Genomic DNA, 16,094 nt, shown 5'->3' with positions numbered 1-16,094 from the left:
AGTCCTATACTCAATTTTGCTGGGTAGGTGATTCTTCATTTCAATTTTTAACTCCTTCGACCTCCAGAATATCATATTCCAAGTCCTTTGATCCCTTAATGTAGAAGTTGCTAGATCTTGTATTATCCTGCTTGTATTGTATCTACAATACTCAAATTGTTTCTGGCTGCTTGTAATATTTTCTTCTTGACCTGGGAACTCTGAGAATTGGCTACAATATTCCTAGGAGTTTTCCTTTAGGGATTTTTTTCAAGACGTGATCGGTGGATTCTTTCAATTTCTATTTTACCCTCTGCTTCTAGAATATCAGGGCAGTTTTCCTTGATAATTTCTTGAAAGATGATGTCTAGGCTGTTTTTTTTGATCATGGCTTTCAGATTGTCCAATAATTTTAAAATTATCTCTCCTGGATCTATTCTCCAGGTCAGTGGTTTTTCCAATGAGATATTTCACATTGTCTTCTATTCATTTGGTCTTTTGGTTCTGTTTTATAATTTCTTGATTTTTCATTAAGTCATTAGCTTCCATTTGCTCCATTCTAATTTTTAAGGAATTATTTTCTTTAGTGAGCTTTTAGACCTCCTGTTCCATCTGGCCAATCCTGCTTTTTAAGGCATTCTTCTCCTCATTGGCTTTTTGGACCTCTTTTACCGTTTGGGTTAGTCTATTTTTTAAGGTGTTATTTTCTTCAGAATTTTTTTGGTTCTCCTTTAGCAAGCTGTTTACTTGTTTTTCATGATTTTCTTGCATCACTCTCATTTCTCTTCCCAATTTTTTCTCTACTTCTTTTACTTGATTTTCGAAATCCTTTTTGAGCTCTTCCATGGCCTGTGACCAATTTATATTTTTCATGGAGGCTTTGGATGTAGGATCTTTGTCTTTGCTGTCTTCTTCTGGTTGTATGTTTTGATCTCCTTTGTCACCAAAGTAAGATTCTATAATCTGAGTTTTTTTATGCTGTCTGCTCATTTTCCCAGCCAATTACTTGACTTTTGAGCTCTTTGTCAAGGTATGACTCTGCTTCTAGAATGGAGAGTGCTCTGTTCCAAGCTTCAGGGGTTTTGCACAGCTGTTTCTGAGCTACTTCTAGGCACCTGTAAATTTTCAGCTCCTTTGAGGTGGTATGATCCAAGGAGAGGTGGTTATTCCTCTCCTGGCCTGTGCTTTAGTCTGTGAGTGACCTCAAACATTCTTCTCTGTCCTGGAACTGCAAGGAGGATTCCCTCTCCATAGCCACCACAAGTTCTGACATACCAGTGCTCCTCCTCACCCTGGGACTGCCACCTATGACTGCAACCCAGATCCAAGCAGGGCAAAGCAAGAGAATCCTGCCTCAGTGCCAGCAAAGAGATCCCTGCACTCCAGCTCTGATCGGATGCTTGATCCCCCCACCATCTGTGGGCCTGGAGCTCTGGAAGCAGCTGCTGCAGCTGCCACTGTAGCAGCAGCCTCCACTGCTCCGGGGCTTGGGCTGGACTGCATTCTTCTCTCACCCAGGTCTATGATGTCTTTGGTGTTTGTGGGTTTAGGAGTCTGGAAATCACCACAGCTGCCTGTGATTCAGTTTCCTGAGGCCTGTTCCACCCGGTCTGAGCTGGCACGGCCCACATTAGGCTGTGCTCTGCTCCCTTCCCGTTGACCTTCTAGGCTGTCCTGGGCTGGAGACTTATTTTACTCTGTCATTTTGTGAGTTCTGTAGCTCTAGAATTTTTTTATAGGTATTTGGAATGATTTGGGGGAGATCTCAAGCAAGTCCCTGCTTTTACTCCGCCATCTTGGCTCCATCCCCTCAAAAAAGAACTCTTGTTCAAATCTTCCCTGAACACACAGCAGTCTGATATGTCTCACAAATTGTGCTACTCAGTTTGTGCCCAGCTTGGTAGAATTCTGAAGCTCTCACATCTATTTAACCAGCCTTAACCTCTCTCCTGTTTGCCAGTCTTGCATCTCTAAAACTGTCTACTGGATACCTCCAGCTTAAACTTAACATGTCCAAACTGAACTCACTATCTTTGTCCCCAAACTCTTTATTCTTCCTAACTTACCTGTTACTGTTGAATTTATCACTTTCCTCCCAGTTACTGAGATGCACAACCTAGGTGTCATCTTTGATTCTTCACTTTTTCTCACTCCTCATAACCATTCTGTTGCCAAGTCCTATTGTTTCTAATTTGTAACACCTCTCATATATGCCCTCTTCTCTGACCAGCCTGGTGCAGACTCTCATCACCTCATATCTGGACTTGTCACTTACTACTCAAAAGACAGTGAACAAGTCTGTTACCATCTCTGGTGTCCTACTTTTATCAGCTAAAAGTTAACATTTATACAGTTAGGGTTTATAAAGTACTTTTATTTCATTGACTCCTCAGAATAATCCATTAAGGTAGGTGCTGGTCTCTCACTTTACAGGTAAATCTGGAAGGTGAAGTGATTTAACCCCAGGGTCACATGTGCAGCATCTGAGATGGAATTCAAATTTCTGCTTTCCTGACTCCAAAGCCAGGACTCTATCCACTATACCACACTGCTAGACACGTGCAAAGTATGAAATTCTGGGCATCACCTTTTAGGGAAGAAATTAACTATAAGGCTTAATGATCACAGCACAGAATGTGGAAAGAAGTAGGGATGTTCACCTTGGAAGAGCTAAAAATCAGGATATTGATATTCAAACATTTGAAGGATTTGTCATCTGGAAGAGGAATTAAATTTGTTCTATTTGGACCTGATTAGATAACTACAAACAGTAGGTGGAAGTTGTAGAGAGGCAGATTTAAGTTTGGGTTCAAATTCTACCTTTGATACTAAATAGCTAAATGGCCTTGGGAAATCCACTTCACCTCTAAGGTCCTCAGAGAATTTTCTAGAATTTAGTGCACTGGATTAGATTTTGCTGTATATGACTCGAGTTAATTAATTTTTCATTGTTAAAATCATAGGATCATAGAGGACAGAAATGACCCTTAGATGTCATCTAGTTCAACCTCTTAATTTTATAAATGAGGAACTGAGGCCCATAGAAATAATAATCAAATGAGTTCTATCTTGCAAGAATGTCCCTCATGAATGTCACAAAACCATGAAAAATCTTGCTGAGAGCTGTTTTTAGAGGAGAAAAATAAAATAAATTTTCTCCCTTAAGTAGTCTATTAAACTTCTGAGGCAAATGAAACATGTTTCTGAAAGTGTAGATATGAATTATTAATAAAGAGGTTCTTCTTCTGGGTACAAATTTTTTTTTCTTTGAAGGGGGGAAGGCAGGGCAATTGGGCTAAGTGACTTGTCCAAGGTCACACAGCTAGTAAGTGTGTCAAGTGTCTGAGGCCGAATTTGAACTCAGGTCTTCCTGACTCCAGGGCTGGTGCTCTACTCACTGCGCCACCTAGCTGCCCCTCTGGGTACAAATTTAACCAAAACTTTTAAACTTGTTCATTTCTACTACGGCCTTAAATTCGACATTCTAAACCCATTTTATGCCACAGACTCCTCTGGTAGTCTGGTGACACCTGCAGATCCCTTCTCAGAAGAATGTTTTCAAATGCATAAAACACACAGGATTAGTAAGGAAATCAATTATATTGACATACAATTATCAAAATATTGAAAATAAAACAAATTCACAGTTCCCAGGTTAAGAACTCCTGCCTTCAAGCAACTTCTACTCCTTTCAAGGGCAACTCCAATGACTGCTTTTTGACACTGTTTTTGTTGGATTCTCCTCCTCCTCCAGATTTGGCTGGAAGGGACCCTCTAGCAAAATCACCGACAGTCAGCCAAGCTCCCATCTAGGCCAACGCACTACCTGGACACCTGCACAAGTTTCTCATCTTGTCCTTTGGTCAGGTGTCTTGGCTCTCATTTTTCTCAGATGCTAATAGTATCATAGGCTTTCCATATAAGCTCCTGCTTTAAGCCATTCAAAGAATTACCTCAGAACCAGACACTTTCCATATTTTCTTGCCACAAAGCTCCTTGAGGTTAGGGACTTTTTCATTGCAGTCTTTATATCTCTAGCACCTAGTTCAATGCTTGGCACATAGTAAGTACTTAATAAATGGTTGTTAATTGAATGGTTCATTAAACAATAAATTTCTGAATTATTAGGGACATTTTTTATTTTATTTTACAAATGTCACTTTTTACCCTACATAGCTTGAATTGAGTTAAAATGGAAACTTTCCACATGCCTGGTTTTTCCTAAGGGAACGTCTCTTGTAGAATTTTATAAAAATTTTAAAAAACTGTTAAAAATGATCTAGGCTCTCATAATGTAAAAATTTCCATTACAGTAAAAGCCCTGTTATTACCATTATTATTGTGGTTTTACAGAATGTACAATTATTTGATCATCTGAAAGTAATGGTTTGGGGCTATAACTTCCCTACGAAAATGGATAGTGTTCTCTCTTTACACTTTCCTCTAAAGAAAGAAAAAAGAAAATTCAAATGTATCGTTACCTGCATATACCAAATACATACGTGTGCCTCACAATCCATAAGGAAATGCGATTAAGGCTCCTATAACATTTTTTTCCCCACACATTATACATATCAATGGCAGTTAAGACTCTTTGAGGTATACAGTATCAAGTCATAAAGTTACAAAGGTGAAATCTATAGCTAAGGTTTCCATTAGGAGAAATGGCCTACAGTGATTGCAAAATGTTTCCATCTGCATAAATTTCACAAATACTTAGTTGTTACATTATTTAAAAGTAATATGATGGTAACATATTGAATTCTTTGGTACTTTTAATTTAGCTAAAAAAATCATATTATATATAAAAAAGAATCTGCCAAGCTTAAGTAGTTTTAAAAAAAAAAGCCAGTGAACCAGATAAATTAGTGTCTCTTGAACTTGGGCTTGAGAAGTATTCTTTAGACAGCAAGAGCACTGGGGAGAAACAAAGAAAGGCAGCTATTTAGGGCCCAAGACACTAAGTGCAAAATGAGGGACGCTTTAAAAATTTTTTTAAATGGACTTTTTAAGGGCCAACAAATTCTACTCTTTTATGACATATAGTTGCTTATCTTTTAATGAGAGAAGTCACATGAGTTAAAATGAAGGCTCAAAACCTTTAATGGATGGTAACCAACAAGCAGCAGAATTTTCAGGTGCACCAGGTCATGGAGTGGGGGTGAGTACGTACAATTTTCAAATCTTGCCTAGAGCACACAAAACCTTTCAAGTAAATTCAACAAGCATTAAGTTCATATTATGTGTCAGGCACTATGCTAGGTGCTGGAGATACAAAGCAAAAAATAAAAACAATCTGTGATATGAAAGAGAAACTTTCTTTTTAACTTTGCTTGTGTGTGTGTGACTTCCTTTGTAGGGTTTTAAAACATTTCAAACAAAATCTTGATGTAAATTAATATCAACAAATATTTACTGAGTACTTAGTCGGGTAGGGTACTACCTGGAAATATGCAAGCAATAATTACCAGATGCTGATTAAAAAGTGACAATTGCTATTACTCCAGACCTTTCTTGTTCAGAAAAGGCAAATATTAAATAATAATAACTTATATTTATCAGCTCAAATAATAAGTTTTACCCATACTTACAAAATACATTTTCATAAAAACTAAATAATACTAAGTCCTAGTTTATTCATGGTATATTTGAGCTACATTTGTTTTAATCATGCTTCAAAAAAATCACCATCAGATCTAACTTTGTTTAATTCAATGATGTACATTTCAAGGAACTTAACTTACACGTACACATATATGTATATACATATTTGCCAATATTTTGCAAAAGGTACTTATTAAGTTGACAAAAAGTGAAGTGTTGAAGGTTTTATTTAATAATAGACTATTCAGTATGCAGCCTGTGTCTGAAACCTTTCACAATGCACTGATACAACTGAACCAGGATAATTTAATTCAGCCTCTGAAATAACCATGGCCTCAGAGATTACTGACTTGAATTTTATCTCCTATGTTTTCCTTTCCTTTTCATGTGCTTTTGAAAGACATCCAGAAAAAATTTCCCCACATTTAAAATATCTAGTTAATACATAATCAACTCAACTATGAATGGGGCAAACTGATGTCATGGCTAAGTCCCTCAATTCTCGAACTGTAATGCAATGCATATACCTATTCCAAAGCAAGTCTTTCAAGGCTAAGATTTAACATACGCTAGCCATCTTCAGACTATACATTCTGGTCCTCTTTCATATAGGATGATACTGTCGACCACCCTTTCCTTCTGGATATGCTATTCTCCTTGGATTTTTGTGCTACAACTCTCTCAGTTTACCTCTCATCTCCTTTGTTCCTTCTGTCTCCTTTGCTGAACCATATAGATCATGCCCCCTAATTGCGGGTGTTCCTTAAGGCTTTATTGTAGGCCTTTTCTCACTCTATTTTCATTCTCCACCCCCCACCCCCCACACCTTATCTGTTTCACAGGATTTAGTTACTGCCTTTACAACTCTGAGATCTATATATCTAGCCCAATCTCTCTCCTGATCTCCAGTCCTTTATCACCTGTTGTACATTTCAAATTGAAAGTACCTGAGACATTGTAAACTCACTGTACCAAAATGAACTCATTATCTTTCCTCTAAAACCTTTCCCTTCTTCCAGACTTCCCAGTTTCTGTTGATTGCATCACCATTCAGGCTCCAGTGTTCATAACCTCAGTTTTATCCCGGATTCTTTATTTCTCCTTCACTCCACACATCTGATCAATTGCAGGCCTTGCCACTTCTACCACCGTAATATCACTGGTATATGCCCTAATATCTCCACTCACACAACTACCACTTTAGTTCAAGTCCTTATTCCCTAAATTATTCCAAAAGCATCTTAACTGGTCTTCTTGCTTTAAGACTCTTACCAGTCCAGTCCAGCCTGGACACATTGCTGCCAAAGTAATCTTCCTTAAGCAGGGATATGAAGACGTGAATCCCCTCCTCAAACAAGTCCAGTACCTTTCTACTGCCTCTAGGATAAAATATAATCTCCCTTGTTTAGCTTTTAAAGTCCTACATGACCTGGCCCAAACCTATCTGGCAATATGTGATTCAGTCATATTGGCCTTTCCTCTCTTCATCACATACATACTTCATCTCCCATCTTCTTGCCCTTTACACTGGCCACTGCACATGCTGGGAATACATTTCCTGCTACCTCTGCCTCACAGAATCCTTCTCTCCCTTTAGAATGCAGCTAAAGCACCATCTTCAGCATGAAACCTTTTCTAATCTTCCCAAATGCTAGTGCATACACTCCTAAACTACACCACATTGAACTACTTTGTATATATTTATGGTTTTTCACTTTATGTTGTATATATTTTTATATTTGTCTTCTCCATGTAAGCTTTCTTAAAGTAGGGCTTGTTTCATACTGTTTGTAAAATACTTTACATGGTATCACATTTGTACCTGTAGATTCATGGTCTAGCATAGTGCCTAGCATGTAGGAGGCTCTTAATAAATGTCTGCTGATTGGTTACAGGATAACAGATCTAGACAGAACTTGAAAGAATTTTGAGTTAGACAATCAACTCGTTCATGAGGAAACTGAGGTCCAGGGAAGTTAAGTAACTTGTCCCTAATCATACAGGTAGTAAGCATCAGAGATGGAATCTGAATCCCAGTTCTATGACCTGGGAGTCAATACTCTCACTTTAGTTACACTTTGTTTCTCCTTACAGTGATTCTTTAGCTAATCTTTTTAGACAGCTTCATTTCCCACCTTGCTGCTCACGTGGATTTCACTATTGTTTCCAGAAACTCATCTTTTTGCAAGATCAAATCAACTCTGAAACACACCTCCCTGGTAGCCCCAGCCACTCAGGCCCTTCCCTCTCTCCCATTGGAAAGGGTAGAGGCTGACATCAGAAAGCTCCTCCTACACCTTCTATTGAAGGAAGGGGCATAGGGTAGACACCTTATCCCTTCCCACCTGGCCACAGGACTTCATCATGCTGTCACCTGGGTACCCTCACTTCCCTCCCTCCCCTTCACAGCTTCTTTTTATGTGTTGTCTTCCCTCATTACAATGTGAGCTCTTTGAAAAGAGGGACTGTATTTTGTCTTTCTTTGTATCACTAGGGCTTAGCACAGTGCCTGGCACATAGCAAGTGCTTAATAAAAAGTTACTGACTGATTGGCTTCAAGCTACGGGTCTAATTTAGGGATGATTCTAACTCCCTAAAATTTGTCCCACTAAAGTAGACCCTGAAACACTCATGTGGACCCTGAGACAACACTGGCAAAAAATGACTATTCCCAATGTTCCCCCCCGCCCCCCCAAAATAAATTTTTATTCATGTTCTGCTTTTCTATCACCAGGGGTGTGCTGGTTCAGGTTTGACAACCAGCCCTAAACTAGATCCTTAGCTTGAAGCCCTGCAGTACTTATGTTCTAATGGCATAGCCTAAAAAATCTCACCGTCATCTCTACCTCATCTCTGTGGGGACTTTTAAAATCTATCCCAGGGGTCCACAAACTATAACTGGCAAACTAAGAATTATTTTTTTATCCTTTTAAATGCTATAAAACTTTATTTTAAAATATAAAAAACATTCCTAGCTTTTTGGCCCAAAAGAGGCATCAGGAGGTCAGTCAGCTGTAGTTTGCTCACCCACAGGCTATACAATTAGCATGCTTGCTGTGACAGACCTACTTAACACACAATACTAAGTACTTGCTTCAAACGAGAAATTAAGAGAACTTCTCTTTCAGATGGGCCTCCACTAGAACTACTCTTTCCAGCATTTCTGTTGACCTCTTTATCACTAGAATTAGTGGTCTTTTTCCAGTTTTCGTCTTCCACATAAATGAAGACACTACATTAGGCCAGGTGAACTCATAACAAAAATTAAAGTGATTCTATGAAAATAGTTCCTTTACTAAAAACTACTGATATTAAAACATGGGGTAGAAGCTAAAACGCCTACACCATAAGAGCATAAGTGCTGCATGGCTTCAAGCTAAAGATCTAGTACAGGGATGATTCTAATTCCCTAAAAGGTGTCTCACTGAATTAGACCTGGAGATCGCTGGCAAGCTGTACCAACATATGTTTGAGTTGGATTGTGAAGTGATTTAGTCACTCGAACAGGCAATGGTGATGGCGGAATGAATTTCAGACCCAGGGACAGACAGCTTGTGCAAAGGCATGGAAACTGGAGATGGGATGTTTCATATGAGATTACACAAAAAAAATTTTACATTCAGCTATCAAAATGAAGCAGGAAGAGGAATAGGAAGGAAAAAAATACATATGCATGGGGAGGAAATATATAAAATGAAACAATAATAATAGTATAGTATAAATACAGTATAAATACATAAGCATATATAGTATATAATATAATATAAATAAATGAAATAATCATATAAAATGAAACAGTAATAATAATACATTCATATGAACTTCAGGGTTTGCAAACAGCATTCTCTCCAGAGTCAAAGGATCTTGGTTTAAATCTTGCCTCTGTTACTTACTCTCTGTGTGACTTTAGGCAAGAGACAACTATTCTGGGCCTTAATTTCCTCATCTCTGGAATTTCCTCCAAGGTTCTTTCCAGTTCAAGATCCATGATTCTAAATGATTTTCCTTACAATAACACTATGAGGACTGTATTGTGCTATGATTGTTCCCATTTAAAAAAAAAAATGAAAACACTGAGGTTTAGAGTGACTTGTCTATAAAACCAGCAGGTCTCCAAGTTAGGATTTAAACTGGTGTCTCCAGACACCATGTGCAGTGTTCTTTCCATTGCACAATGCTCTCCACTGGTGCAGTCAAAGAATGAGCAGGCCTTGATCTTTCTTCAAGACCAAGTGCTCAAAGTTAGGACTGAGATGCAAAGAAGTTTGCATAATTTGGATATCCTAAGGATGTCTTCATTTTACAAGAGAAGGTATTCTAAAAGCTGTTTTCAAACCAATACTTAGTTCCACAGAAATGAAAGTAAAAGTTACCTATACAATCATTTAAATCATTTGCATAACATCAAAAAGGTTGTTTAGAAGGTTGTTGAAGCAGATAAAAAAAGAGAATTAATAAAATGTTTTCCCTTCTCCCTTGGAGAAGACGCTGCATTAGAATATTAGGGCAAGCAAGGCAATTGTGTATTTTATTTTATTAATCACACAAAAAAGAAGAGAAAAACAGGAACAACTTTTTGTGTTGAAGAAATTATCTTAAATGTCTTGATTTTGTTTTTTTTTTCGTTGTTGTTGTTAATTAAAAGTAGTATACTTACTACCATTATCATACATCTACCTTGGACGAAGCAGTGTAATAATGATGGTTAATATTTTCTGAGTCCTTAAAGGTTTCCAAAATACTAGGCACACTAAGTATTGGGGATACAAAGATGTATCCTCACAAATGAACTGGCAAGGCAAGATAAAAATATAAAATGGTAAATAGCTTATTTCACTCTGAATTAACTGCCAAACTGTCTGATAAAATCACAATTATACAAAGTGTATCTCTATGTCTTGTTGGTCACTTATAGCTATTTGAATGGCAAGACTGTTAACTGTAGAGCTTACATATAAAAAAAGCGATAAAAATACAATGTCCTTTAAAATAACCTGCAACAGAAGGACCCTTTACTTGTCACTCTAAGGGTTCAAAATTTTGGGTGAAAGACATTCATTCTGTTGACTCGCATTTTCTAAGCACTTGCTGTGAGCAGATAATAGCATTAAGTGTTGTGGAGAGAATAGAAATAAATAAAATTAATTATTTTAATTATAAGGTTTTAATAAAATTCCTCGGCCTTAAGGAAATTGTCACTTAATTGAAGTTTACAGAACAAACTAAATTCAGATTAAAAAGTAATAAAATAATAATAACTGAGACTTACGGAGTCCATAATCTTGGAAAAGCATCAATTTCTTCTTGGGTATATTCATCTAGCCTTCTAGGTATTTTTCGTGGCTGAGGAAGCTCTTCTACTATATTTTTAAGTATGTCTTCTGGAATCTCCTACAATTGAGATTTTGTTTCATTTTAAGTAATTAAAAAATTCTTAAAATCTTTTAATATTAAAAAAAAATCCTATGAAATTAAGGAGGAAGATATTGGAGGATACCCTCCCCTGCTTTTATCATCCTATCCCATCCAAAGGTGGGGGTGGGAATGGTCCAGGAATGTAGAACTTTGCATATAATGATGTTTTTTTTAATATATTAGAGAGTTTTTCTGAATTTTTTCCTCTTCTTTTTCTTTAAAAAAAAAAATCTTTGTTGTGTAGAGGATAAGTATTTGGGAAGGGGAAGGGGGAAGTGAAGGATGGATGGATGAGGAAATCTAGGAGACGGAAAAAAAACAAAGCAATCTATAAAAAACTCTAAAAACAAGTGAAATAAATTTATGTAATATGGAAAACATTTCCAAATTGTTATATGAAGTAAAATTTAACAAATTATGACTTCAATTTAAACCAAAACCTAACAAATACTTTTCATTTCCAAAATACTGCATGATGTCATAAAGGTGAAACAGAAAGGTACTGTAAAACCATGTCATAGATAACATGGTCCTTATCCTCATAATTGAAAGAAAAAAACAAAAGAACACTCAACCAATAAATAATTAGTTCAATAAAATGGCTAATGTAAACGCTCTTGATGTGAACAAGTACTTCAAAAGTACCTATTTTATAGAGAGGATATATGGGGAATAGTGAAAAACTAAGATTTTGGTTGGGCTAAATTATACAAAGTCTTAAAAACCAGGAAGAAGAGCTCCAGAGACTTGATGTGGTAGGAAAGAGGGAGTCACTGTATGTTTTGGAGAAAGAATTGACATGAATGTTATATCAGATTGCTAGCCTGACAGGCATATGTAAAATGAACAGAAAAGGACAGAGACTAGAGGTAAGGAGAAACTGTAAGGAAGACACTGCTAGACAGCTGCAGTGGTGCATGCTTGTAATCCCAAATACTGGGGAGGTTGAGACTGGTGGATCTCTTAAGCACCAGAGTTTTGAACTGCAGTGGGCTAAGCCAATTGGCTGTCCACATTAATTTGGAATCAATATGGTGAGTTCTAGAAGGAAGAGGATGGGCAGCACCAGGCTGCTTAAGGAGAGGAGAACTAGCCCAGGTTGGACATAAAGTAAATCAAAGCTTCCATGCTGATCAGTAGTGGTACTGGTTCCATGAATAGCCCATGTACTTCCAGTCTCAGTGAGACAGGGAGGGAGGGAAATAATGAAGGAAGGAAAGAAGGGAAGAAGGAGGAAAGAAGGGAAGGAAAAAAAGATAGGAGGAATGAAAAGGAAGAGAAAGGTGATATAATTAACTATGTATGAAGTGAAGATCTGTCTATAAGCAAAAAAAATCTCTAACTATCAGAGCTACCCAACACTGGAATGGGCTGCCTTTTCACCAAATTCATCTTTGCTGGAGGTCTTAAACAAAGTCTGGATGATCACCTGTTAAGTGCATCGTAGAGGGGGTTTCTGTTCAGGTAGGGGCTAGATTAGGTGGACTATGAGATCTTTTTCAATTCTAAGATTATATAATTTGGCAAATAGAAATGGACAAATGTTATTCTGATTTTCCAAAAAGTAGGAAGATAATGTCTTCAAATTATGAGCCAGTAAGTTTAGGTTCAATTCCTGGCAAAATGCTTCAAAATACACACACACACACACACACACACACACACACACACACACACACACGGTGTTCCTAAAGTTTGGACACATAGGCAAAAATGCAAATTTTCAAGAAATGAAATGAATAAAATTTTCAACCATATTTTATTTAATTGGAATATTAACAAATAACATCTTCAACATGATCTCCATCATTTGTGATGCAAAGGTTGATGAGCTTTGCAAGATTCACATGAACTGGATGCAATAACTCCACATTGCTGTCAATATTCCTGTGTGTACAGACTTTAGGGACACCCTATATTTTAAAAATCACACAATCTGTGAGCACTTAGACAAACACTCATCATTCAGAATCACTGTAGCTTCATCAACAAGTCATGCAGACTAATCTTATTTCTACTATGTAGTTGGACTATACAATGAACTCACTGTACTACCAAGTCTGGCTATATGACAACTACATAACAACTTGATCAAAGTTAATATGGTAGTTGCCACAAATAATTAGTATCAATAATATTTATTCTAGAGCAAAGACTGGGCTAGTTTAGGTCTCTTAAAGGAGCTTTAAAGACCATCTTTCAGAGAACTGTTAAGACAGACATGGGAAGAATAGGACGCTTTCAAAATCTAAGCCATCTATGTAACCATATGAAAAATGCTCCAAATCGCTAAAAGAGAAGTACAAATTAGAGGAACTCTGAGGTTCTACCTCACCCCCACCAGGTTTGACAAAAGAAGAAAATGACACGTTGGAGGGACTATAGGAAAAACAGGCACATCAGTGCATAGTTGGTAGAGCTGGGGATTGGTACAGCCATCCTAAAAAGCAATTTGGAATTATTCACAAAAACTTACTGAATTGTGTGTACCTTTAAAGTCAACTATGCTACTACACTGCCTATGTTCTAAAGAGATCAAAGAAAGGGGGGAAAAGGCCCATGTGTAGAAAAATATTTATAGTAGCTTTTTTCATAGTAGCAAAAAACTGGAAACCAAAGGGGTTCCCATCTACTGGGGTATAGCTAAACAAAGTGTGGTATATGAATGTAATGGAATATTACTGTACCATAAGAAATGAGAAAATGGACAGTCTCAGAGGAAACAGGGAAGAGATCTCTAATTTGATAAAGTGGAGTGAGCAGAAGTAGAACAATTTGCACACTGAGAACTTTTATTGAGAAAAATAATGTTAAAAGACATTGAACTCTGATTAATGAATGATAAATCATGAGTCCAGAGGACTGAAGACAAATCATTCCACTCACCAGCCAGAGAGGTGATGGACATAAAATCCATAATGAGACATGCAAATATGAGGATTTGTTTTGATAGACTATGTTTACTTTTGTTTGTTTTAAATTGTTTGGGCAGGGGCAGTGGGAGACAAAGATAAAGAATACTAGTAAAACTAAAGATTTTTTTAAAAGCAGGTATAAAATGTAGATTACCTAAAGTCTTGTGTTGAAATACTAGAGGAAACTGCCAATAGATTTAAATCTTGGAGAAATGGGGCATGAGTACCGATTATAAAGTTAGGAGTGGTAGCTCATACCTAAAATCCTTGTTTCTGGGGAAGCTAAGGCTGATCACTTGAATTCAGGAGTTTTAAGCTGTCATGAGTTAAAGACAAATGAAGGTCTTCACTAAGATTGACAATATAGCAAGCCCCAGGCAATGGAGAAGTGGGCGGGGGGAAGAAAGATTCCTAAAGAGGAGTAGATTGGCCTAGTGTAGGAAAACAGAGCAGGCCAAAGCTTCCATGCTGAAGAGCAGGGGATTGGATCTATGAGTGGCTGCTTGTTTTGTGACAGTCCTCTGGTATAAGGGAGTCCTTCATTGACGCTTGCTTTCTATAGCTGGGCCCACAGTGCCATACCCCCCAGAGTAGGTGTGGCTGTGGTTAAGCCCTTGTTCAGGTACCCAGTTTATGTCTAAGGAAGGGCCTGTAGGCCAGCCAAAAACTTTGGGAAAAACAACCCCTTAATGAGCTTGGATGCTGAGAACAATATATAAAACAATGGGAAGCAGTTCAACACAAAGCTTTATTGCAAGCAATGGGGAAGACAGACAAAGGGAAAGAGGAAAAAGAGACCCAACTCAGACATACACACAAACATACAAATCAAGTAAGGGTAGTGTGGCGTTAGAGAGCAAAGAGACAGCTCCATTCAGCAGGAAAGTGGGCTACAGCTGGAGGGGAGTTGCAACACGTGTGCTACAACGTGCTCTTCTGAAGATGGAGTTCTTATACTTTGACTTTGGAGATGGCTGATTTGCATATAAGGTCAAAATATTATTCTGAGGGTTTGTTATCTGGGAGAAAAACAAGCTGGTGATAAATAAAATATTATTTGGGGGGGCACAGTTGTACTAACCTTCGAAAAATTTTACTGTCAGTATTCTTCCATGGGTATGTTCTGTAAACTTGGAGTCTCCCTTAAAGTGAGACTGTCATGGTGGTCTCAAGACCACCAGGCCTAATCTTACAACACTGCTGTCCTTCCAAACATAACCAGATAGGGAGACCTAATCTCAAAAAGGGCAGAAAAACAAAACAAAGAAACTTCCACTTCATTCCATTCAAGGAAGGAATTCAGCTCAGAACACCTCATTTCTCACCTGGTTGTACTACTCTGCTTCTCTACCAGGCCCCAAGTTGGGTACCTTCCCCATTCCCTTTGTAGCTTCCTGTTGAGTGTTTCTTCCCCCATTAGACTGTAAGCTCCTTGAGGCAGGAGCTGGTTTTCTTTTTTTCTTATTTGTAACCCCAGCACTTAGCACTGTGTCTGGCACATAGTAAGTGCTTAATAAACCTTAACTAAGTTTTTTACTGACTACTGTGAGCCAACACTGTGCTAAGCACTAGGGATACAAAGAAAAACAAAAATAGTCTTTGCCATCAGGCTTTTATTCTAACTGGAGACAAGATGCAAATAATGAGAGCCATACCAGATACACAGAGTAGGTAAAAGGTAATCTTAGAGGAAAAGGCATTAGCAGTTTGGAAGATCTACAAAAGATGGGGTTTGAGCTGAATCTTGAAGGAAGGTAGGGAAATGGAGCAGCAGAGGTGAGGGACTGAACATTCCAGACATGGAGGAAGGGCAGTATGAAGTCATGGAGAGAAAAAATTGCTGTTTTCAAGAAATAGTATATTTGGCCAGTGTAGCTGAATGCCAGAGTATGCGAAGGAGACTGAAGTATAAGAAACCTGGAAAGTTTGGAAGAGGCTATAAAGAGCTTTAAATGCCAAATAGATAACTTTAATATTTGACATGGTAAGACCTATGCTTTAGAAAAATCATTCTGATGGAGGAACAATGGCAGAGTCTGACTTAAAATTTTAAACTGGAGTATAGAAATCATTTCTCTCTTAGTATCATCAGTAGCTAAATAGTACTCAATCCTGAGTACTTCATAAGTGGAGTTAAATACCATCTGATGATGTAAGTTCTTAAAATGAAGTAAGAGTCAA

At 37.7% G+C, this 16,094-nt stretch overlaps 1 protein-coding gene across 1 annotated transcript in view; it reads right to left on the bottom strand.

The window, feature by feature from the left end:
• The window catches only part of MRPL13 (mitochondrial ribosomal protein L13), a 54,554-nt gene that overhangs the window by 10,256 nt on the left and 28,204 nt on the right, over positions 1–16,094 (bottom strand). The window contains exon 6 of the mRNA XM_036741859.1: positions 10,853–10,974. Within this exon, the coding sequence (XP_036597754.1) occupies positions 10,853–10,974 (122 nt within the window). The remainder of the gene's footprint in view (positions 1–10,852; positions 10,975–16,094) is intronic.

This window comes from Trichosurus vulpecula, chromosome 1, assembly GCF_011100635.1.
Source record: "Trichosurus vulpecula isolate mTriVul1 chromosome 1, mTriVul1.pri, whole genome shotgun sequence".
NCBI lineage: Eukaryota > Metazoa > Chordata > Mammalia > Diprotodontia > Phalangeridae > Trichosurus > Trichosurus vulpecula.
Note: the sequence above shows the minus strand (reverse complement) of the source record. Positions and strands in the feature narration are given on the sequence as shown.